At 36.5% G+C, this 23,632-nt stretch overlaps 1 protein-coding gene across 1 annotated transcript; it reads right to left on the reverse strand.

Moving 5' to 3' along the window:
* Nucleotides 1-763: 763 nt before the first annotated feature.
* Nucleotides 764-23,332, reverse strand: LOC145673040 (trans-1,2-dihydrobenzene-1,2-diol dehydrogenase-like). The gene is made up of 6 exons (XM_081742373.1): nt 22,944-23,332; nt 12,722-12,885; nt 7,237-7,364; nt 6,292-6,541; nt 3,939-4,092; nt 764-1,081 (listed from the first exon to the last, which is right to left on the reverse strand). The coding sequence occupies exons 1-6, from the start codon at nt 23,143-23,145 to the stop codon at nt 978-980; spliced, it is 1,002 nt and encodes a 333-aa protein (XP_081598499.1). The 5' UTR covers nt 23,146-23,332; the 3' UTR covers nt 764-977.
* Between the last annotated feature and the right edge of the window lie 300 nt (nt 23,333-23,632).

A 23,632-nucleotide genomic window follows, 5' to 3' on the forward strand; every position in this document is an offset into this window, starting at 1 on the left:
TGTGTGTGTTTTTTGTCACGTACATTACCACTTGTGCGCCACTGTGTAACCCACCTACGTATTGTTTTTCATGATGGCAGTTTTCCTCTTCCTTGCTGGTCACCAAATGCACGGCACGGTTAAATGCTCACTGCAGGTACACGATTGACTCATACATTATAAATTCTTCTACATAAAACACGCGCTGCTGTACCAGACAATGCTCCATTGTGCATTGAATCCAAGAGCACCTGCTACAGGCTGATAGACATCTCATTTACCCCTTCCAGTTTTCTTACCAGTATTGCCAAATCAAAACTAGGAAACCGAAACTGGGTCACCCTGTATTATAGACTAGAGCTGTTCAAATTGCGCCCCGCCGAACCATTTAGTGGTTTAATCTGTTTTGTACTGGTACTATTTTTATATCACTAACACTTTCTGACGACACTAATACACTTATTTATCAAAACTAAAATAATGTGTTACAGTTTTAACAACTTAATGTTGCCTTCCTCTGATTAAGTGTCTAATATATTAAGGTGGAAAACTTACTCGGAGTTTGAAAAACATAGTAAAGTTGTACTCATTACTTTTCAGCGTAATGTTCAGAGTTGTACTATTTTCAGATCATTTTACAGTGTAAGAAGAGAATTAACAAGGCGTTTCAAAAGGCATGTTCCCAGTATTTGCTTAGTGGGATGGCCAGCCTAAAGATTCACATCTGGAAACTCTCGACTTTATCCGTTCATGTAAGGTTGATTGACAAAATCAATATAACACATTTATGAAAGAATAAATTTTTATTCCAAAAAATATTTCAAGAATTTATCATACATTCTGCTGACTAGAAAATTTTGATACAAGTTTTACATTTGCTATCTGCGAAAATCAAGTTAATTTCTAAAGAGTAGGAGTCAATTTAAATTCTGATTTCAAAAGCTGAATCAATTCGCTGCAATCGCAGTTTTCCTGCACAAAACATCTCAGCTACCAGTTTAATCCTGCATATAAACCACTCCAACTTGTTTCCGTATGTTTTCTTCTAACTCAGCTAGAAGCAGACTTTCATTGTGTGTAATTCTAGGACTCTCTTTCAAACCTAGAATTAAAGAAAAAAGTTAGAATCATTAATATTTCACGTTTCATGTTACTCAAATTTCAAAATCACATATAAATTACATAGTCATACCCAGAGACTAGAAATTTTAACGCTCTCGCCTTTGGTCCCAGGTTAGATTCCCGGTGGGAACACTCGGTCGAAAAAGTGTAACAGCTTTTTCAGGCCAGCCATCTTGAATGAGATTTTATCTGGGATTCCCCTCATTCACACCAGGTAAATACCGGGATGGTACCCAACATAATGTTCTTAGGCCGCTCCCTTCCTTCCCTTTCCCCGGTTAGTGTGTTCGCCAAGGGACGTCATCCCTCATAGATGCCGACATCCCAAAAACCTAATCCCTAGAAATTTGAAATCCTCAATATTTTTGTGAAAATCGGAAGGGAACATTTCAACGTTGTTCAGTTTCTTAGCATGAATTTTATGTTTGCTCATATTGTCATTGTACAAGTTCCTATTCGTCCATTTGTAGAAAATCATCAGAAGACTATTTTATCATGGCGTTTGGGAACTAGACCATTACAATACTAGAAAAGCCAGTATGTTTTGTTTTAGAGAATTTCTCATAACATCAGATAACTGTTCCAAAAATGTACTTCCGACAGGAAGGATTATCGGTATTGTTCTGACATAAATTAGTACCCAGTATAATACGAGGATGGATAAAAAAAAAGTTGCAAAGCTGAGAAAAAAATGAGCACTATCAAGAAAAAGTAAATCAAACGAGACATATGCGCCTCTTTTCCACATAATCACTAAAGAGATTTAGGCGTTAACCAGAAAGCAAGACCGATTTTCTAATCCGGCTTGGTAGAAATGATGTCCCTGTCCAGTTCTCAGCAGCTGTTTTCACATCACAGTCTGAAATGAACCTTATTCCCCAGAAGTGCTCCTTCAATGCCCGAAAAAAGAAATAATCTCTGGAAGCCAAATCTGGGTTAAGAGAGTGGATCCGCACTTCCCACTTGGACTGCAGCAGCAATATTTGAGTTTGGCGAGCAGTATGAGACCCGGCATTGACATGCGGTAAGATGACACCTTCACTCAACATGTCAGGGCGTTTTCGTCGGATAACTTCATGTAACCTGGTCAACAAATACTGCACAATAACGATCGGCAGTTACGAAATAGCCACATCACACTGTACGATTCCTAGAATATGGGTGCCATAACTTTACCGGCAGATGGTGTAACCTCCGTCTTCAGTAACGTTGTGATCAAGGAAGTTCTGGCCGTCAGCGTGGTACCGCTCCACCAATCTGAGACTGCATGTCATTCATATCTCTTTCTGCTCCTGGGGTAACGTACGTGGAATCCAGCGGGCACACACCTTGGAACAACGCAACACATAAGATACGATACGCTGTAGGGTACCATATCTCAATTCCAGCTCTGACAAAATTGCACAAACTGTTACCCTTCGATCATTTTGAAGCATTTCTTCCACTTGTGCCGTGTTGTCTTTGCAGAACTTGGACGTCCGCCCGGTCCCTTACTGGAGTTTTCCACATCCTCTCTGCCCGCTTGAAAAACACTACACAATTTCGCCACATGTCTATTCATTGCTTCTTCACCATACACTTTCACGATTTGATTGTGAATATCCGATGGCAACATATTCTTTGCCCACAAGACACAAATCACGGCTCGAAACTCCAAGTGAGATCAGTTTTCTAAACGTCTTGCCATTTCACTCGCTCAAACGCGTCTGCGAATTCACAATTTTTGACACAACTAGCGCCATCTGTCTCCACTCTCGGGAAACATTTCCTCTACAATGCTTACTTTTGCAATGTTCCTGCTTGTAATTTTTTTTTCTACCCATCCTCATATATATATATATTTCGTCTCCTGGCGTTTACACGCTCACCCCGGAGATCCGGTCTGGTAGGTTGTTTCTCAACCCGTATTATGAAGAGTAACCCCTGTGGTGTCACAGCTCCGATTTCTGTTCCTTGACTCCCCAGTGATGAGTCCAGTGAGAGGGGAAGCAGGGAGCCATTCCCTTTGCTCTGTACCTTGGCACCTGAGGTGCCCAAACTTGATTACCAGCTGGTTGGACAATTGTTCGTAACTCGAATTTTGGAGAGTGATTGTGCTGAACTGCATCATTGCCGTCGACAAAATATGAGCACGTGCGTATAAACCGCAGTGCAGTTCCAGGAATTGTATCATCCTGGGTTACAAACCACCGAGGATATTTTAATACCATTTTAACAAGGAAAGATGGTATCCCCATCGCTGGCAATGAACCATGAGTACTTTGGATGACTACTTGGAAGGCTGTAAACATGTGTACTTATACTTTGTGTTATTGCTATAGTAGTACAATGACACACACCACTCAATGTATTTTGCCACGCATGCCATACTGAAACATTGTTTTCTTGTGTTTAACTTCTTCCCTACGGAAGCCTGCATTCATACTGTATCTAATGGCAAAGTTCAGACGTACAGGCCTCGTATATATATTATTCGTGTTGTCCTTAGTTCGTGCGAAAAAATAGATGTTATGACTCATGAATCAACAACTCTCGTGGCAAACATAGCCAATTATATCAATGAAAACCGATAAGTTCATATTCTGACTTAATACTCATGTCATCAATCCAGGCTGAGAACTTCCCGTAAACACAGCAAAAAGTGATACAAATCAGATCACTTTTTACATATTTCATTTTCCCGCAATACATTTTAATCTTAAAAGAAAGGTCAGTGTGTGTGGTGAGAGAAAAAGATTGCCTTTGCTTCACACAGACTGAATTTCACAATGTCAAGATTGTTCATAAAATGTTATAAATTTTATAATAATGAAACTAATATCAATGAAATTCATTACCTTTCAAAATGCAACGGCGAACTTCGATAGCTTCAAATTGTAGGCCCTCACTGTTCACGAAATTAAAAGGATGAGTCGCTTTTCCAGGTAAAGGAAACTCATACACCTTTTCATTACAGGTCAATGACAGTGGACACCAAAATGGTGCAGGAAGCTGAAATGAAGGGTTATTAAATTACATGTTATGCAGATTGTTCGAAAACAACAGAACACTGTTATGCGTTATTGTAAAGAGTTTAAATGTTACGCTTTCTATACATACACAGTCTTCCAAAAGTCCTGCAAAAAAGTAAAAAGCTGTAACTTTGTAACCATTTATTGTATTTGTACAAAACTTTTAGTGGACTTGTAAGAAAATCTGAAATTTTGTTTCCAAGCATTATTTCAACGCCAAACTTCCAGCTGAGCACCATTTACATCCAAACATTGCTGAAGTATTTTTGGGAATCCAAGAATGGCATTTCGACGTGCTTCATCCGTAATACTCCCAATCACATCACGTATCTTCTTCCGGAGGTCCTGAACATCTTTCGGTTTTTGCTTGTAAACTTCTGTATCATTTTCTTACGAACGATATTGTGTAGCGTTGTCATTGGCACTCGCAGCTCCAAGGATCTGCGTTTCAACGATTTCTTTGGACTTCGCAACACGCTTTCCTGCACGGACTGAATCATCAACAATGGTTATTGGCCTTCCGCCACGAGGCAAGTCCAAGACACTTCCGGTAGCTAGGAACTTATCGTACCATCTCTTGATACTTGAACCTTCAGGTGGTTGTTTCTGATATTTTTGTCGGAATTTTCTTTTCACTAAAACACTAGATTTTAACTCACAAAACCACGCCACACACTGCGCTTCCTCTTGCGTAGATGCCATCTTTGTCACGTGATTTGCGGTTATGACGTCTACATCCCCTCATTGTTGCCAACAAAAATTTTAACATTTCCACTAAACATTACAAACAAAATACAAAATTGTAAGTAGTACTTTCAAAGTTACAGCTTTTTACTTTTTTGCAGGACTTTTGGAAGACTGTCTTCTTGGCCATAGGTTTTCTCCTGGTTATAGGAATAATGAAAAATTGTTCACGTTATCATTATAGAGAGACTAAGGCTTATATTACTTATGTCACAGCAGTATTTTATTTCACTTCTGAAAGTTTCATGATGGACTCTTAAAATACAATTATGATACAAATTACACTAAAGTCTCGTTTAAGTATATCATTCGAATTTCGAACTGCGAATGAAGCATATGCTACAGCCATCTACCAGATGCAGTGGGTATCCAAGTATAGGAATGCTGTGGGCAGTCTCATGCAGTACAAGTGACTATAGTCCTTGTGAACTAAAATGTGCCACAGTGATATTCTAAAAACTTTTAAGAGTTATATTAAAATTCCACTATGAAACTTTACTTGCAATATAAAAATACCTTACCTTTGGGATGTCGAAGAAATTTGGATTTTCTTGCCAATTTTGACATTGGCATTTCAGCTGTTTTCTTATCAACAACACCAGTTTATAGTTCAACCTTTTATAACGTGTTTCAAACTATACCCTAGTATCTCTCTCACTAAAAGACACACATACTGTATGATACGAATCCTAGAGTTTGCCAAACAACTGCCTATTACTAAGATAACCATACACTTGAATCTTTAAACATTACAGATAGGGACTACGCAACCTCCAAATTTTGAATGGAAGAACCTAACTGTCCATACTTAAGTTCCTACAGTATGTCTTCGTCCATAACTATCGAAGAGTGTCTTCTATTTTACGTCCAAACTTTCTTGTTAGGACACGATGAACTTATCTGGATTGCTGACAAATGCTGAATTAGCAACACTATCAAAATACAAAGCTCAATCTGGTGTTTTTTTAAAGAAATGAAAATGAAATCTTTTGAGTTTTAAGTCCCACGGTTATGCCGGTTAGGCTAAAGGAGACGGTAATTATGAGAACTGAATCAAATGGTGGAATGAAGAAAGTGGGAGGAAACGGGAGAACCCCGAGAAAACCCACGCACACGGTGTTTGTCCACCACAAAGTTCACTTGGCGGGGGCTGGGATCGAACCCGGGACCTCAAGCACCAGAGGTGAACGCTCTACCACTGAGCCACCGCGGCCCCATTGGTGTTTTTTAAGGTCCAACAAGACCTGTACATATTTTACTATGTTTAGGCAAAAACATAATATAAACAATAGAAGGTAAGGATACTTGTGAGAAAAAGGACTTTCCGTATCAGCTGATCTTAAATGCATTTCTCGATATACATTAAAACAGTTAATCTGATTTAATATCTTGCTACAAATTAATTAATAAACTACTTCGCTAACTGTGTGCTTACCTTGATACTACCTTTCGTTCCCAGAATCAACGCTTCATTTGGAAATTTTACTCTTATGCTTGTAGTAAATGTTACCAAACGACCGTTACTATACACAAGAGTTCCACCGACAGTTTCATCAATTCCTTGCTCATTTAAATGGCCTCCTGCTAATACTCGTTCAGGCTTTTCGCCATTAAAAACAAAAGAGCCCAACTGAAGGCAATATACTCCAATGTCCAACATCGATCCACCGGCCATTTCTTTCAGTCTGAAACGAGAATACAAAACTTAAACAATATACACACAGTAAATTTATGGATAGCAATACGTAACAATCCTGGCAACTCATCCTACATTGAATCTGGGACTTGGTCTTTTACGTCAGATGTAATCCAGGTTCTTCAGGCTGTAACGTAGCCTTTTCTTTTTACTTTCTGCTGGTATTTCCTCAAAACTTCCGTGGATAAGTTTTGAGAGAGAGAAAGACAGAGAAGGTTCTTCACATGCTTGTACTATCAATATCAGCGGAATGTTTTACAATTCCTATGACGTATTTATCAAAGTAACGTCTGTTTTAATACACTAAGTTTTTATGTGGGTACCAAACAAAATTATATTCTTTCCCGTTAAAATCAATTATCTGTAAGTGCACTTACAAAAAGCCTTTACTCAATAATTAAATTTTATTTTCCATATATACACGTAAATTCTCCTTAGCAATAACCTTGATGTATTTTCAGCCTCTTACACAAAACCAGGAGGAGGCCAGAAGTAGACTCAAACAATGGCACAATTACTTATACCTTCAAGTAAGAAACAATGGAGTACTGTGTAGTTGCGTGCAACTTGACACAACTGTTTTCCTGTACGACATCATTCATCTGTAAACATAGGATCTAACTGAATAATATAGATAAGTGTATTATGACCCTTACGTATATATAAACAATCAAAAAAAATTACCTCAATCTATCCACATCAGCTGCCTGAATACCGAAATTGACAATCACATTACGAACTTCTCCTATTTCTCCGGAGTCAACAATTTCCTTTAGTTTCTCGTATGTTTTGAAGAACCGACTCCAAATTGCCTTCGAAGAGAGAACATATTTTTTATCAACAAAAATGCAATTGCTCTTAGTCTAAATAGTCCTTATCTTTACCTACTAACCAATTTTCAACATACAGGCTACAGAGTGATGTATTAAATGATTTATTATTATACACCCTACACTACGAACCAGTTGTAGGAAGATTGTGTTAACATAAACTAATCCCACCTTTATTTAAAGATGTAACTGGATCACTTGCTTCGATGATTGCACTGCAAGGGTTACGCTGTACCGTTTTTATCACTTATTTTACAATTTTCTTCATCACGTTAAGTCATTCAAATGAAAAATTGAATTACTTTATAAAAACATCTTGCACTTTTGTTGCAGCTGTTCTAAAATTCAAATAATACCTCTTGATAAACTGGCCTCTTTATGTATAAATTGTTTTACGGTGATTTCTTCATGAACGAAGTGAAGATTCTTTCCTTCTGTACATCCTATTTATGACAGTAAAACATGTCAGTTTGTGCGTAACGATAATTTCTAATAGTAAACAGTCACGCTAATACGAGGGAAAATCAAAAAGTAAAGGGACTAACGCAATTTCTCGCACTAGAGTTTGATAACACTGCTAGTATCCAGCGCTGATTTAGTATCGTTTGCAACACGTCTATGCAACATGTCACTTTTATTCCCGCGTTAGTCGTTTGAATGAGTCATTAGGATAAATGTTACCTATATATACCAACAGATGTCGCTAGCGTGCATACAATGTCTAAATTTAAAACTAATGCAACTTAAAAATTGTTTCAATGTACTTACTTCAAAATAAGATAACCTAATGCAGGGTTTCTCAACCAGGAGATCGGATCCACTAGTGAGATCGTGACAGGAATACATAGGGGGTCGTGCTAGTGAGGTCGTGACAGGTATACATAGGGGGTCGCGAAGGGAGAGAAAAGATAAACGTAATTAGGAATCCAGTAGCGAAAGAATATTTTTGAAAATCATTTTCAATTTCTCATTTTTATACTCTTATTTATTGCGAAATACAGCGGGTATATTAAACAAAATTTTCATAACTAAAGAATTGTTTAAAAAATAAACAACTGGAATAAAAGAGGAATGAAACTAAAGAAAAACTGCATTTTGAAATACAAGAAAAATACATTTCAACAAAAGACTACATATTTGGTCTAGGAATTAATTCGTGCGGTTGGTACGCACACATTGAAGCTGTAGTACAAACACAAAATACATAAATACCTTAAGAAAAATATTGTCCATCGCTAGCCACCACTTTCGCCCATCTATCAGGCAATGTACGGATTCCGTGGCGAAAGAAGTCCTCATCCTTGGAAGCGATCCAGTCAGAGACCCATTTTTCGATAACTTCTGAAGAAGTAAAACGCTGTCCAATCAAATCCTTGTTCATGCAATCGAACAAGTAGTAGTCCGAAGGAGCAACGTCTGGTGAATACGGCGGGTGGGGTAAAACTTCCCATCCGACATTTTCTAAATAGGTTTTGACCGGATTTGCGACATGTGGGCGAGCGTTATCATGTTGAACAATAAGTTTATCATGTCTGTTCTCCCATTCTGGTCGTGTTCTGGCCAGAGCTTGCTTCAAACGCATTAATTGTCGTCGATAACGTTCTCCATTCATAGTTTCACCCGGTTGCAGCAGCTCATAGTACACCACACCTTTCATATCCCACCATATGCACAGCATAACCTTTGCACAGTGAATATTTCGTTTTGGTTGTGATGGACCTGGTTCACCTGGTTTCACCCAGGCCTTTTTTCGTTTAGGGTTCTCGTAATGGATCCACTTCTCATCACCCCTTTCTGCTCTGTTGTAGAAGCAGCAATTCGCAAATGGTTTTTCGTCTTTCAACGTCTCTGTCTTTCAATTCATGTGGAACCCAATGTGACATCTTTTGAATCATTCCCATGGCTTTCAAGCGTTTGGAGACTGTTGTTTGATCAACGCCTAATGCTGCCGCAAGTTATTCCTGCGTTTGACACGAATCCTGCTCGAGCAATGCTGTCAATTCTTCGTCTTGAAATTTTTTTGGCTGCCCAGCTCGCTCTTGGTCTGCCAAGCCGAAATCACCACTTCTAAACCGTGCAAACCACTTCTGACACGTTCGCTCAGCTAGAGCATGGTCACCATACACTTCCACCAAAATACGATTACTTTCAGTCGCACTTTTCTGCATGTTAAAGTAATGCAGCAGGACACCCCGCAAAAACACTTTATCAGGCACAAATTGCGCCATGTTCACTTAACTACAAACTGGTGTTGTTGACGCTTTAATCCACTGCCCTATACTACGAACGATACGCGATGACAGGGGTTTGCAACACATGTGTTGATACACGGAACTGTGGGACGCTCCGTTCGTTGCGCCATCTCTTGTCCACCCGCACGAATTAATTCCTAGACCAAATATTTAAATACAATTCAAAATGAATGCTATACAAACATACAACTGTACGCGATAGGCAGCAAAAGTCAAAATGCTTATTACAAACCAGAAGTTACTCATGGGAGGCGCTAGCAAGAGGATGTGATTAAGAAAAAAAAAAAAAAAAGTAATATGAAAGAAGCTAAGAAACTCTGACTTAAAAGTGTTAGCGGGCCACAAGTGGCTTGTATACAGTAACTAGTGCTAACAATGAATAAAAAATCCCTTTTAGGCACTGCTGCATTACTACTTCAGAGACGTGTCGTGTGCAAGTTATAACATGAAAAGAAAAAGCAGCGCCTAAGGGGAACTTTCACATTGTTAGTAGATGCGAAAGAATTGTTAAATCTTCCATTCTTTTAGAAAGAAATCATCGTAAAGTTCTTTTTTCCTACATAAACAACCAATTAATCAAGAGGTCTTATTTCAACGGAAGTGCAAAATGTATTTAAAATTGATTCGATTTCTACGTGAGTTACTTAACCTGGTGAACAAAGCCACAAAATAAGTGGTCAAAATCGCACCGAAAATTCTTGCGATCAACGGAGTATGTGTTTTATTTATATATTCATTAATTAGATTTAAAAAATCAACTAGTACCTTAAAATAAATATACCAACTTTTATTTGGTGCTTGAAATGAAATAAATAAATAAATAAATAAAAAGCAGTGGCAATAATATTTCGCTGTTTTCGAATCTGAACCCTAAAATGTTTTTCATGTATGAGTTTGTACGTAATTTCCCTAGCGCTTGGTCCACTAGTACGCTCTGTCGTTCAATTCGCTGTCGGAAGCTGTAGTGAAAACACCTCGTATACTTTTGTACATGTTTTTCTTATGTTATTTTAAACAATTCAGTGTATTTGCTATGTACCCTAAAAAGCTTTTATTCCAGTATCATTATTATCTATTAATATTTTAGTTTAAAATCCAGTGTAATTACTGTTACAATCAATTTGAAAATTCGAGTTCGTTGGATCCTAATCTATTAATCCAGTTTCTCTTATTTTGAAGGAAAATACTAATGTGAATGGAGAATTAGGTCCTTCTCATTTGTGATCCATGGTTATGCCCTGTAGACTAGAAGAGACGGATGATTAATGGAAGTGAACGATTACGGAATGGAACTGATGGAATGAGAGAGAAAATGTCAGAATCCTTAAAAAAATACTGACACGATATTGTCCACCACAAAGTCTCAGCACTTGGAATCGAACCAGAGATCCCTTGCACCAAAGATGAACGCTCTGCCACTGAGTCACTGTGCCCTCATTCTTCAATTATAACCAATATCATACCCATATACTCGACTCGATTTATACATTTTCATCTCCATATGCACGTGACATTTACTGCTGCCACTTGATTATTTTTTAAAAATCTCAATTCGCTAACTTATTGCCAATTTGTATTGTATGTATAGTAATAAAAACCGCGTTAGAGCAAAACTTACGTTAAATAAGGTTTTCCCATGGATGTTGTAAAATAGAGGATATGTCTATATTTATCTTCATCCTAGTAACTCAATGAAGCCAAAAAACAACCTTGCATCGGCATGTCTGATTGGCTACTTTCGTTTCCTCCATTTTTTGATTGGCTACTCTCGTTCCCGTCATCGTTTGCTTGGCTACTTTTGTTTCCGCCATGAATGTTGGCTTGAAACATTGCGATCTTATTGGGCGGATTGGGCAGAGTGAGGGTGGTGAAACTGTGACGATGGCTTCATGAGTTTGTTGTACAGGCAGATCTTCTATTTTATAACATCCTTGGATATTCCTGTATGCATATACGTAAGACTACTTTCTGTATTTAATCTGACTACATATCTGAGTGAGCTAAATGTAAAATCCAGACTATCACCAACAGATGGAGCACTTATCCACTATTTTTCCAAGTGTATTTTGTAGGGATCAACAATATTCACAATAATCAAAACAACTTCAACAAGACAAGAATATTCAAACTACATCCAAAGACAAGTTGATTAGACAATCATACACTAACAACTTATTTAACGTATAGAACATACTTCAAAATTTACACTGCACTACACTAGAAGACGGGAAAGACAATCTGCGAAAAAAATTATTAGCGATTATAAGCTTAAATAGTGCACGTTTGTTTGTTTATATATATATATACATTATTGGCTCTCACATATTGATTATTGCTACTAAAGAACTATACCCTAGCTAAAGTGTCAACAGCCTAACATCTTCACAATTTAGTTTAGAAATCATCCTGCGGAAAGGCAATCGTGTATTATGTCTAAGAGTTAAAAATTATCATCACTACAGGACCACATGACGGTAAGTACTGTGTAAATCATATGACAATTCATGTACCTAGGTACATTTTGATTATTTTGGTTTATACATAGTACAGGCTACTTAGGAGTATTCTTCCAACCAATAAAATTCTTCCAACAAGTTTCTTTTATTATTATTTTTATATGAAATAAACAAAATGAGCTTCCTTGTGGCTACATGGATGGTGTACGTACCTTTGGCGTGGGAGATCCGGGTTAGATTCCCAGCGGGAACTCATGTGGTTTGAATTTCACGTTAAACTGTAGATCCACGGCTTATATAGCCTTGTAGCTTAACAGGACGCGAAACTCAAGTTCAACTAACTAGGCTAACTGAATAAACAATATAACAGTGCATGGATTATTCCGATTTATTGATTTTTCTGGGGGGGGGGGGGAGTTTGCATGTTTGATCTCTTGAAGTTGATTCAATTATTGTGACTAACGTCGTGCCTACAAAATATATTGGAAAGATAGGGGATACCTGTTGCCATCTGTTGTGGTTAACATTGCTTTAAACTCAACTTGACAGCACATTCTGGTGATAGATCTGTACTTGGTGTAATCAAGGATTTCCAGTTTCCAACTCTTAGGTAGACAAGCAGAGCACTTACCTCCATGAGGAATACATTTTTCTGCTTAGCAAGCGCCAAAAGTTCTTTTACTTCTTTAACATTCACACATAAAGGTTTCTCACAGAGAATATGCTTTCCATTTTCTATCATCAGTTTTGCCAAAGGAAGATGCTGTGTGTTGATAGATCCTATGTATACAACCTCTGAAAATATAAAATACGCGTTAATTAACATGAGTCACATCCAACATTGTTATATTTTATATGCACTAATTACCGAAAGGCAAAGAATAACAATGGAGTACTAGATAAATTTGACAGAACTCGCAGATTACCAAACTCTAATCTCCAACTTAGCGAGCGGAACTTTTATGTGGTTTGGCGCTTTATTTCTCCAATTTCTAATATTATATCCCAAGAAGAAGCATTTAACTTTTCTGTTTAAAGCCTATGAACCTCGACAGCACAGGATAAATAGTGTCTGAGAGGTTAATCCAGAACCACTGTCCATTCGACTGGCCGGCAAACACTACAGATTTAAATCTTAATGGAAATTATGCAGAAAATTTTGTAACAGCGGATGACATAAGGCAGATAACTGCGTGCATCGCAGAAACACCAGTGCCTTCAGTCGCGTAAGTAGCTATAAAGTACATATAATTTTAAGAGATCTCTTATCAGATATGATTCGTACAGTTCTCAGTGGCAAAGATCATGTCAGAAGTTCTTTGCTACATTCTACCATGGTAATAATATTATGTGGTTCAAAAAGTGTTCCACGAAACGCAGACACAGCTTCAAGAATTCGCTTCGTGTGACAAAGTAATTCCATAGTTTCATGCGTACAATAGACAGGACCGGCTTTGCCATATGTGCAATACGTGCATTTGAACTGGGCGGCAAGTTTCGAAGGGCAGCAAGATGTGTCATAAGAAGCCTTCGGATTATTGCATATTGGCATGTTTTTTTCCTGATGTGACATTGATATGCTATTTAAACAGAAATTCGTTTCAGCTGTTTTGGGATCAAATATTCGAGTTTTATAGTGCATATATTTGCATATTTTGGAGGTTAGTGCATGTTTATGTCGTTATTGCATATAAATGCATATTTAAAGAAAAGAGCAAATTGATAATTTTTAATGTGCAATAACTTCCGTCATAAATGGGATTCCAAGTTTCTAATATAAATAGACTCAAGACCTTGAAATGGTTCATTGTTGTCGGTTTCGAATATCTTCCAAGGTCATGTAAAAGGAGAATAGCAAAGGGCTCCGTGATTCATCCCTCCGGTAATGATGCATGATTGACACTTTTTTTTAATAGAAGATATAAATAACAGTGTCAAATAACCTACAACAAAATTTCCACGTCACCCATCTTTCGGAAGTTAAAGTTGCTACTGTTGTATATGTGTGGACTTGAAATTGTGTGGTCCTGTGGCAGGATTAAAAAAAAAAAAAAAAAAAAAAAAAAAAAAACCGAAAGAAAAATCTTCTAGAAGTTATCTTCCGAAACAAGGTCCATTTAGTTGTAGTGCGACATCTTCAAATCTGAAATTTAACTATCTCAGAATTTTGTTCATTTTTGGCCATTTTTGTTCACCCAAGAAAAAATTTTGTAAAATTCAACTAAAAGAGGGAAGGCCATTTCAAAATTTGGCCGCTTCGATCACCTGTAGTGAGAGATCTTCAAATTTGAAATTTAACTAGCTCACAATTTTGTCCAATTTTCGTCTATTTTTGTTCACCCAAGAAAAAAATTTTGTACCATTCAAATAAACGAGGGAAGCCTACTTCAATCATCTATAATACGACATGTTCAAAATCTGAATTTTAATTAGCTCAGGATTTTGTCAATTTTTGTACATTTTTGTACCACCAAGAAAAAATTTTGAACGCTCAAATTAACAAAGAAGGATCATTTCAAAATTTTGGCCACTTAGTTCACCAGTAGTCCACATCTTCAAATTTTAACTAGCTTAGAATTTTCACGGTTTTTGTAGTTTTGTACCATCAAGCTAGTTAAAATTCAAATTTGAGATATCTCACCACAAGTGAACGAAGTGGCCAAATTTTTAAATGTCCGTCCCTGGTTTATTTGTGAATGATACGAAATTTTTTCCTGGTGGTAAAAAATTTTCAAGTATTTAATAAAATTCTGAACTAATTAAAATTCGAGTTTGAAGATGTCTCACTCTAGGTGTTCGAAGTGGCCAAATTTTGAAATGAACCTTCCTCGTTTATTTGGATGGTATATATCTTTTTGTTGATGGTTCAAGAATTGGACAAAATTCTAAGCATGTTAAAATCATAATTCTTTTAGATGCACTGCAGGTGATCGATGTGGCCAAAATTTCAAGTGGCCTTCTCTCGTTTATTTCAATTGTAAAAACATTTCCTTCCTGGTCCACCAATGTACAAAAACCGGACAAAATTCTGAGCTAGTTAAAATTCGAATTTGGAGATAACGCACAACAGGTGATCGAAGTAGCCCAAATTTTGAAATGGCCTTCCGTCGTTTATTTAAATGGTACATTTTTTTTTTTCGCCTACTCAAAAGAGATCATCCCAAAGAAATCCTTTACAAATGTATTTCGGGAAGAAATGAACAACCCTTTTGAAAATAAGCTCTACAATTAATTAAAATATTTTCTTTACAAAATCTAAAACTTGTCGCAGCAGTTAGTTTTTGAGATAAGTTTCTGAGTTTTCCTTTAAGGAGTTTATGAGATTATTTAAATATAAGCTTGTGTTGTTGATATGCACTTCAGTCTCTCGAAACGTAACTTTCGTACTAAGTCTTCTGTTATATTTTCGATAACTTTACCTTCTTCCCATTCATGCTCCATGTCTCGCTCAAATCAGTTTATTCCATTTAAAGTATCAACATTATACATTGTAAATTCTTACTGTTTTAAACGGACAATGTTACGCTAGAAGAAAATATTCTGGGATTAACAAATAATTGGATACAAAAAGTAATTTCAAGTGGATTTATTTTCTTTTAAACAAGAACATAAGGTCTTGAATACAGGATTTTAATACAGTAAAAATTGCCTTTAATAGGCCCCTTATTAAACGGAAATATTTCAGGGTCCCATGAATTTGAAGGTTAAAAAAAACGTGTTGAATTCTCTTGATTAGTCGGAACCTGTGTTGCGAACAACGGATGTTAAATTATACTTTTTAACGGAAATTTTCAAGTTCCGGAGTGCAGCTAGAAAAATTTTAGACATTCTGTGAGAGTTTAGGTATATGAACTACGTTGTCTGTAAAGATCTTAGTTTTCTTGTTATTAGTCTATAGTCAACCGCCATATAAGGCCGTAGATGCCGTGCAACTTTTTGAATGAAGTGCAATTTATGTAGTAATTTCCAAACCAATAACTATTTCTCTAGCTGGTCTAGAGACATGGAACAAGGAGCACAATATACAGAATAGATCAAAGTGAGCCAAAAGTAGAGGGAGGAGCGCTAAAACATTTTATTTTATTATTTATTTATTTAATTTTCATTTCATAGATTTATCTCCATTAACTCGAAAACCTTCAAGGGAATTTTTTATGAGTCCTGTTCAATTTCGCTAGTCAGGTTTTACTATGTGCTTATGCCAGAAATGTTTATTTACTTCTCTGAGTATATTTATTCTTTATTCACAAATACTTAGCGCATTTTATTTTTTTTATTTGTATATATATATATATATATATATATATATATATATATATATATATATATATATATATATATATATATATATATATATATATATATATATATATATCTGGGGGTAGATGTATTTATTTCAATTTCACATACTGTGCTGTTTGAACCCGAAGAAAACAAATGTATTCAAGAAGCCGTGGATACTTGTGGAGCTGAAAACATTAAAAGCGAACTTGCGTTTATCAATACTCATTTCAGTTCAATTTCAAAGATCATAACGAGATGAGAAGAGCGATGATTAGGACTTTGTAGTGCATTTAAGCTGTTTGATTCAATAACGAAACAGGCTTCGCCAAGACCAATCGGACAAACATTTTTGTCGAAAAGCACAGTCAATAGACGCCAAAAAAACCTGACGTAAAATTCTTGTCTAATGCAAATAAAGTGTTCCTGGGAACAACGACGCACGAATTACAGATTTATCGGCAAGTAACATTGCTTCCTTGAAATATTGTTCCTTAACAACCCGTGACGCTTAAGGAATATATTCGATGTACAGTAATGTTTTGACTGACAAATGCAGGCTTTTGCCAGAAAATATCGAAAACTACATAGTTGTCTATTGCAGCATGAATGCATCATAGTTGTACACCAACTATATGTAGTTTAAGTAATACAACTTTTTTCTCTAAAGATAATAAAATTTCTCATTTAACTTTAGCTTTTGATTGTTGCATATTTATCCTTTTTAGTGCATATTTTCGTGATTTTTAGCGCATATTTGCATACATATTTTGCCGTTTTATAGTGCATATCGATCCGAAGTCTAGTCATAAGTATATTATTTAAAATATATATTTCTTATAGGAAACATACTTCATGATCATGGTAGTTAAATTTACTAAACTGACCTTCTATTTGAATACTACATTCATAAATCATGTTTAAGTCGCAAGAGATTAAGGTCATATGACAGTGCTAAAGCAAATGGTTAAACAAATCCCAGCATGAATTGCGTGATTGTTGTCAAATACAAGAACTCAATTCTCAAACAGTAGCGAACACTTGTTCTTTCCTTCCACTTCGTTGTTCATGATGTGATAGCATACTTAAAATAGTGGCTTTTAAGATTTGTTCTTTCTGGAGAAAAGGGGGAGGAGGAATTGCCTAGAGCTGACCCTGACAATAAAACATTAAATGCTTAAATAGTATCATAAGTACGAATAGGGCTTAATTAACCCTTTGGGGATCCCATGGTACAATTTGTACCATACGGGGTGTTTCATGGTACATTGCGTTATAACTCTCCTATTTGAGCTATTTCGTCCTTTTTTTTTTTTTTTCCAAGTCCAGAGGCATTGCAGAAGACATTACGGATGGTTTCACACCTTCCTGTGTCGAGACATAGGAGGTGATGACGTCATAAGTCTAAAATTTATATTTTCGTGTAATACTTTTTGGGGGGGGGTTGTAAAGTATTTTTGGCGGGCTTATTTTTGCACGTAGAAGATTGAAATTTTGCACAAACATGCAGTCCACCGAGTAGTATTTACCAGATTTTTTCTTCAGATTTCTGCGTTAAAACAGGGGGGATCCAGAGGGTCAAAAAGTTGAAAAAAGGGATATTTTTACCAAAAAATCCCGTTTTTCCTCATTTTCCCGCCTTAGATACATGATGGAGACAAGTGAATGGTACCGCCTGAAAGGCAGTTCTATTCTGAAGAGAATGATGTGCGACACATGGCCCTAGGGTAATTAGGAAAGTGTCAGGGAATTTTATCAAAATATACTTCTGTATAGGAGAATTTTGGACATTTTCGGTACTATTTTTGTGCTGGCTTATTTTTGCACCTAGAAGATTGAAATTGTGCACAAACATTCAGTACACTAAGTAGTATTTACCAGATTTTTTCAGATTTCTGCGTTAAAACAGGGGGGTACAGAGGGGCTAAACTTTGAAAAAGGGAAATTTTTACCAAAAAATCCCTTTCATGGGATTTTGTCGCCTTAGATACATAATGGGGACACGTGAATGGTACCACCTGAAAGGCCGTTCTATTCTGAAAAGAATGATGGGCGAAACATGACCCTAGGGTAATTAGGGATGTCTCAGGAAATGTTTAAACATTTCCCTCTGTATACGGGAATATGGGACATTGTCGGTATATTTTTTTTGGCGGGCTTACTTTTGCACCTGGAAAATTGGAATTGTACATAAACATTCAGCCCACCGAGTAGTATTTACCAGATTTTTTTTTGAGATCTCTGCGTTAAAACAGGGGGGGATCCAGCGGGGCCAAATTTGAAAAAAAGGATATTTAGACCCAAAAAATCCCGTTTTTCCTCATTTTCCCGCCTTTGATACATGATGGAGACACGTGAGTCATACCGCCTGAAAGGCAGTTCTATTCTGAAGAGAGGATGATGGGCGAAACGTGACCCTAGGGTAATTAGGGATGTCTCAGGAAATTTTTTACCTGAGATCATGGTGTTTTACGGTAATTTTGGGCATGGTGGGAATTCCTGATAAAATTTCTCCCGCCCTTGGTATTCAAGATAGAAACTTGAAATTTGGCACACACATTCAGTATACCAAGTACTATCTATCAGATTTTTTTAGATGGCTACGTTCACACAGGGTCACTCCAGGGGGTCCAAAGTGCGAGAAAAAAAAATTCCCTCCAAAATTTTCCCTTTGACATTTTTCCCGCTCCTGGTATATGGTATGAGCATGCAAGTGGTATCATTTGAAAGCCAGCTCCATTTTGAAGAGAACGATGTATGAACCATGATCCTAGGATAAATAGTGACGATGCAGTAGCTGCTTGACTGAAAGTCTAAAAAATAGCCCAAAAACCCCGGATCTCTTAAGGGTTAAATCCAATTTTGCCTCATAAAACCCACTGACTAGTATATTTTTCTTTAAACTGAGTTTTTCACAACCTTACTTTGATTGCTAAGCTAATTCAATCCTAAATATAAAAGAGAAACACGCCACTCTTTGCGTTACGCTATCCTGGAAGTTATATAAGCTTGCTTAAGAGATTTGTAATGTTTGTTGTGGGAAGACAAGAAGCATAATGAAAATCCCTTATAACAAGCAGCAAACGTCTCAATGCATCACACTAATTCCTACGCTAATAGACATCGCTACCTCCGAGACTTTGAATAATTACATAAAAAATACAATCCTATAAATTAACGTGTGTGTGTTTTTCATCACTCACCTCCTTTCGTTTCTATAAAGGAGTTTTACAAAAAAAAAAAAAAAAAAAGTTGTTTCAGTTCCTTATATCTTGGCCCTACCTTTTTGCATTTATCATGTTTTATTTATTTTAAAATTGTATGTAAACAATACAATGTATATCATTTTATGTTTCCTTCAATTAAATTAGATATGATAAAATTTATCTTAAAACGTATATATTTTTATTCCTGGGATTCTTTTTTCTGTAATAATTTTTTTTTTAAATCCTGGCCTTTACTACAGGATCAGCAGATATAAATAAGAAATTTGGATTTTTTTTTTTTTTTTTTTTTTTTTAATCTGGCCTTATATTAGTCCGAAAGTCTGTTGTACTGTTTTAATAATAAGAGAAGCATCTCCGCTTTTCAATTACAAAGAGTTCTTTGAACTAATAACATTATGTAAGCTGCCAAGTTCATGACCTTGACTTTTTCACTTGGGAAACAAGTTTTCCATTAGATAGTGCTTTTTAATTCTGCTAAAAACTAGTAACAACAGCTACAAGATTCTCGCAATTCTTTAGCTAACAACTACCAGCTGGTTGACCTAAGCCCTTCAAGGAAATAGTGTCAAGGACTTTTAGTTTAGTAGTTTAGTTAGTAGAGCGATACACTGTAAAAAAAAAAAAAAAAAAATTGTTTTAAGGAATGGCCCAACACCCATCTTGTATTTCAGATGAAACTGCATTGACTTTTGTTGCTTAAATTTTTCAAATATATACACAATGCGTTCAAAAAGTCTCCCCAAAGTGGACGTAGAGCCCTGTTATTGAGAAAAATTTTAAAACAATCACTTTTTTTCCTTACATATGGTTAATATCTTACATGTAAGGGCAACGAAGTTGTGTTTATTCTTTTTTATAAGCGGATATAATCATGGAACTATTTGGCAAGCGGAAAGAACTACTTCGCGGAAGATTACCGCATGGTTGGATTGTGGGAATGTAACGAGCATTTGTATTCTGAACATGTCTGCAGATGTATAGAGACGCTTTAGTTTGTATCCCTACGTAGAGATGAAAACTTACACTATTAACAAAATGGGTCGAAACCACCCTAACCTAAGCTAACCCTACTCTAACCCATCCTACTTATCCCTATCTTACTCTACTGTACCCTACCTTACTCCACAAGGGTACTATCGTATACAGCTACGACAGTATAAGACTATATTCTGCGATTATATTATTGCCTTTTTTCTTATTTGGAGTCGTAATACTATCACATAACACACTCATAACACACATAACACATCAAAGCTCCGTTCTGGATTGTTAGCTGTCTTGCAATTTCATTGACTGATTAATCCATAGAGACTAGGGTTTAATAATTGGCAGAGCCAGTTTTTCAACATGGCAATAATTACTTATTAACACGTTAAGCTTGATTAGATTATATAGGTTTCATTACGTTCATTTACTTAATACATAGGTTTGGTCTGGCGGGCTTATCGAAACTGAACTCAAAGAAGTGTCGAAAACTGTGCCACACGCAGCACGAGTGTTTTTATGTCATATTTTTCTCCACTCTCCACGGTTGTGCTTCTGTGCTGACTATTAGATAGCATTCGTCCCTTTTAGTGGTCACCTATCTCTAGTTGGTGTATTTTTATGCCACATCTTCACAAGCTATATTTACACTCAGCCCTCCTAAAGTCAATCTGCACACATTAATAGGTGCTAGTCTAGTTTTGCGGCACCACATTTTGGAAGCCTTACAGGTAAAATTGAATACGTTATATGAAAAGACATTTCTGCAGGCGACAGAATTTTATACAAAGTAATACAGCTATATTTTAGGGTTACAAGTGTAGGGTTACTAGTGTAAAATCATTACAAGTGTTATACGATGGATAAGTGAGTGTATATGAAAGATGACTCTATTAGATGTTATATTCCAACAGCGGTGTATTTCTGCACAGTGTAAAGAATCTGTATGTTAATGCTTACAAGTGGATCGTTACTAGGATGAAACTATGACAAGTGCTATTGGCCTATGTTTAGCAGAAGGGGTCCAGCTCTTTTCTCTAAAAAATGTTACTGTTTTTGTAATTTCTGCTCACATTCGATTAATTTAGGGTAGAGTTGGTTAGTTTAAGTTAGGTTAGGCTAGTTTAGGTTACGTTAGGTTAGTTTAGTTTATGTTTTTTTGTGTAGGATTCCCTCATAATTTTCCAAAAATTGATAGAATTTCGCTTATTTCTACTAATATTACGTTAGTTTAGGTTAGTTCAGGTTAGCTTACGTTAGTTTATGTTAGGTTAGCTTAGATTTGGTTACGTTATGTTACGTCTAAGTACTTGCATCACTCATTTCTCCTGTTAATTTTGTGTTTTTTACGTGCTTCTGGACCCCTTGTACTAAATATACTCCGTGCTATGGATACTCGTATCTTTCCCAAAACCAATTTTCACAGTCCTCGCTTACGCGTATACCCACCATCAATGACGCGCCCGCTCCCTTCGGACACTCCTGCAATAACGCGCAAGCCCACCACCTTCGCCATGCACTGACTCGGTTAGATACCATTTGTGCTTTTTAGTGGCCACCTAGCACATTTTGGTTTATTTGCGCATTGTAGTTCTTACGCCATACATCCAGAAGCATCTTCCTTCAATTACTTGTGGTGGCCCCCTTAAATTTTATCTATGCCAAGTGAGGTATTTCTTATGTCGCCCCGCGCAAATCTTTTAGGGGGCAAGAAGAAGGAAATCAGTGAAAGAATTATGATTTTTCAACAATTATTTCAAGTGGTGCACCAAAAGTAAACATGCACGCATTAATGGATTTGCGCACTTAAGAAACAGTTTGGATATAGTATACGAGAGTGCCTCATCATTTAGCGAGGACTCACGAAGTGCAGTCTTTTAAGGATTATTCATTGAGGATATAGGAACTTGAAAATGAGGTAAAAATGCGACTTTCATTTAATTACTGAGTAATATAAAATAAAATGTACGTCGGTTTGCGTTGCGTTTCGTTGTGTTTTATGGTATGCGAAGAATAATAATGTGCCCTTGTACGTAGTGTATGAGTATATGTGGGGGATTTGAAACACATATCGCATGTCACGTGCACGTGGATGCTTCTTACTACTTCTAAATGTAATAAAATCATTTTTATACGTAGTACAACAGTAGGAAGTATCCACGCGCACAGATCATGAGGCACTGTTGTATACTATTACCAACAGTTTTAAGACAGCAAGAGTGCATATAAGACACTAAGAGAAGTCAATGGTTCATGAAAGTTAAGTATGCCCCCCTCCCCCTAAAACAGGATAGTACTATTTTTTTATTTTATTATTATTATTTTTTTTTTTTATTGAAAATATTTTAAAGTGCACCTTACCTACGTCCCCATCTTTCGCAAGTTCTTCATACGATCCGTAAGCCTTGGGAATATTGTGTCTTTGAGCGAAATCATTGGCACTTTCTAGTTTCCTTGCCGCTACGGCAACAACGCGATGTTCAGTTGCTGGAAGCGTACCTAAAGCCGTAACAAAATCATGAGAGATTTTGCCGGCACTCGCAATTCCCCACCGTGTAGTCATTCCTATATTACAAGTTATTTCGTGTGGACTATACAATATGTCAAAAAGTATTACACAGTTCAACTGGTGCTCTAGTAGAACTGAGAGCTTGACCTCCAAATTCAATTACAGTCTCAGTATCTGTCTTGAGATAAATTATGATTAGAATAAGATTAAAACGAATAGACCAATCGAAGCATGAAGATATCGCTTCAGTCAGTACACGTGAACATTTCGTGGTGGAAAGCGATATGTAGATTATAGAATAAGCCTGTTATGTAATGTCATCTGAATCTTTTAATATTCATCAAGGAATTTACGGAATTTACGCTCCTTGACTCTTAAATAATGTTCAGGTGCTAAATGAACAAATTATATTCCATACAGAATTCCACATTTGTATGGATTGAGAAAACGAATTTATTTACAATAATATAGAGAAAAATAAACATTGGCAGATATGCTTGATCTGCAATAGCGTACTAATCAAAATTCATGCCTTCTCTCC

The sequence above is a fragment of the Thermobia domestica genome, chromosome 16 (genome assembly GCF_964235325.1).
Source record: "Thermobia domestica chromosome 16, izTheDome1.hap1.1, whole genome shotgun sequence".
NCBI classification, from domain to species: Eukaryota; Metazoa; Arthropoda; class Insecta; order Zygentoma; family Lepismatidae; genus Thermobia; species Thermobia domestica.

Excerpts from the sequence above, each read along its gene's own strand:
- LOC145673040 (XM_081742373.1), bottom strand. The coding sequence starts at position 23,145 with ATGACTACACGGTGGGGAATTGCGAGTGCCGGCAAAATCTCTCATGAT. Across the intron at positions 12,886-22,943 it reads TGCGAAAGATGGGGACGTAG|AGGTTGTATACATAGGATCT; the intron begins GTAAGGTGCACT and ends TTATATTTTCAG. Across the intron at positions 1,082-3,938 it reads TCGCCGTTGCATTTTGAAAG|GTTTGAAAGAGAGTCCTAGA; the intron begins GTAATGAATTTC and ends CTTTAATTCTAG.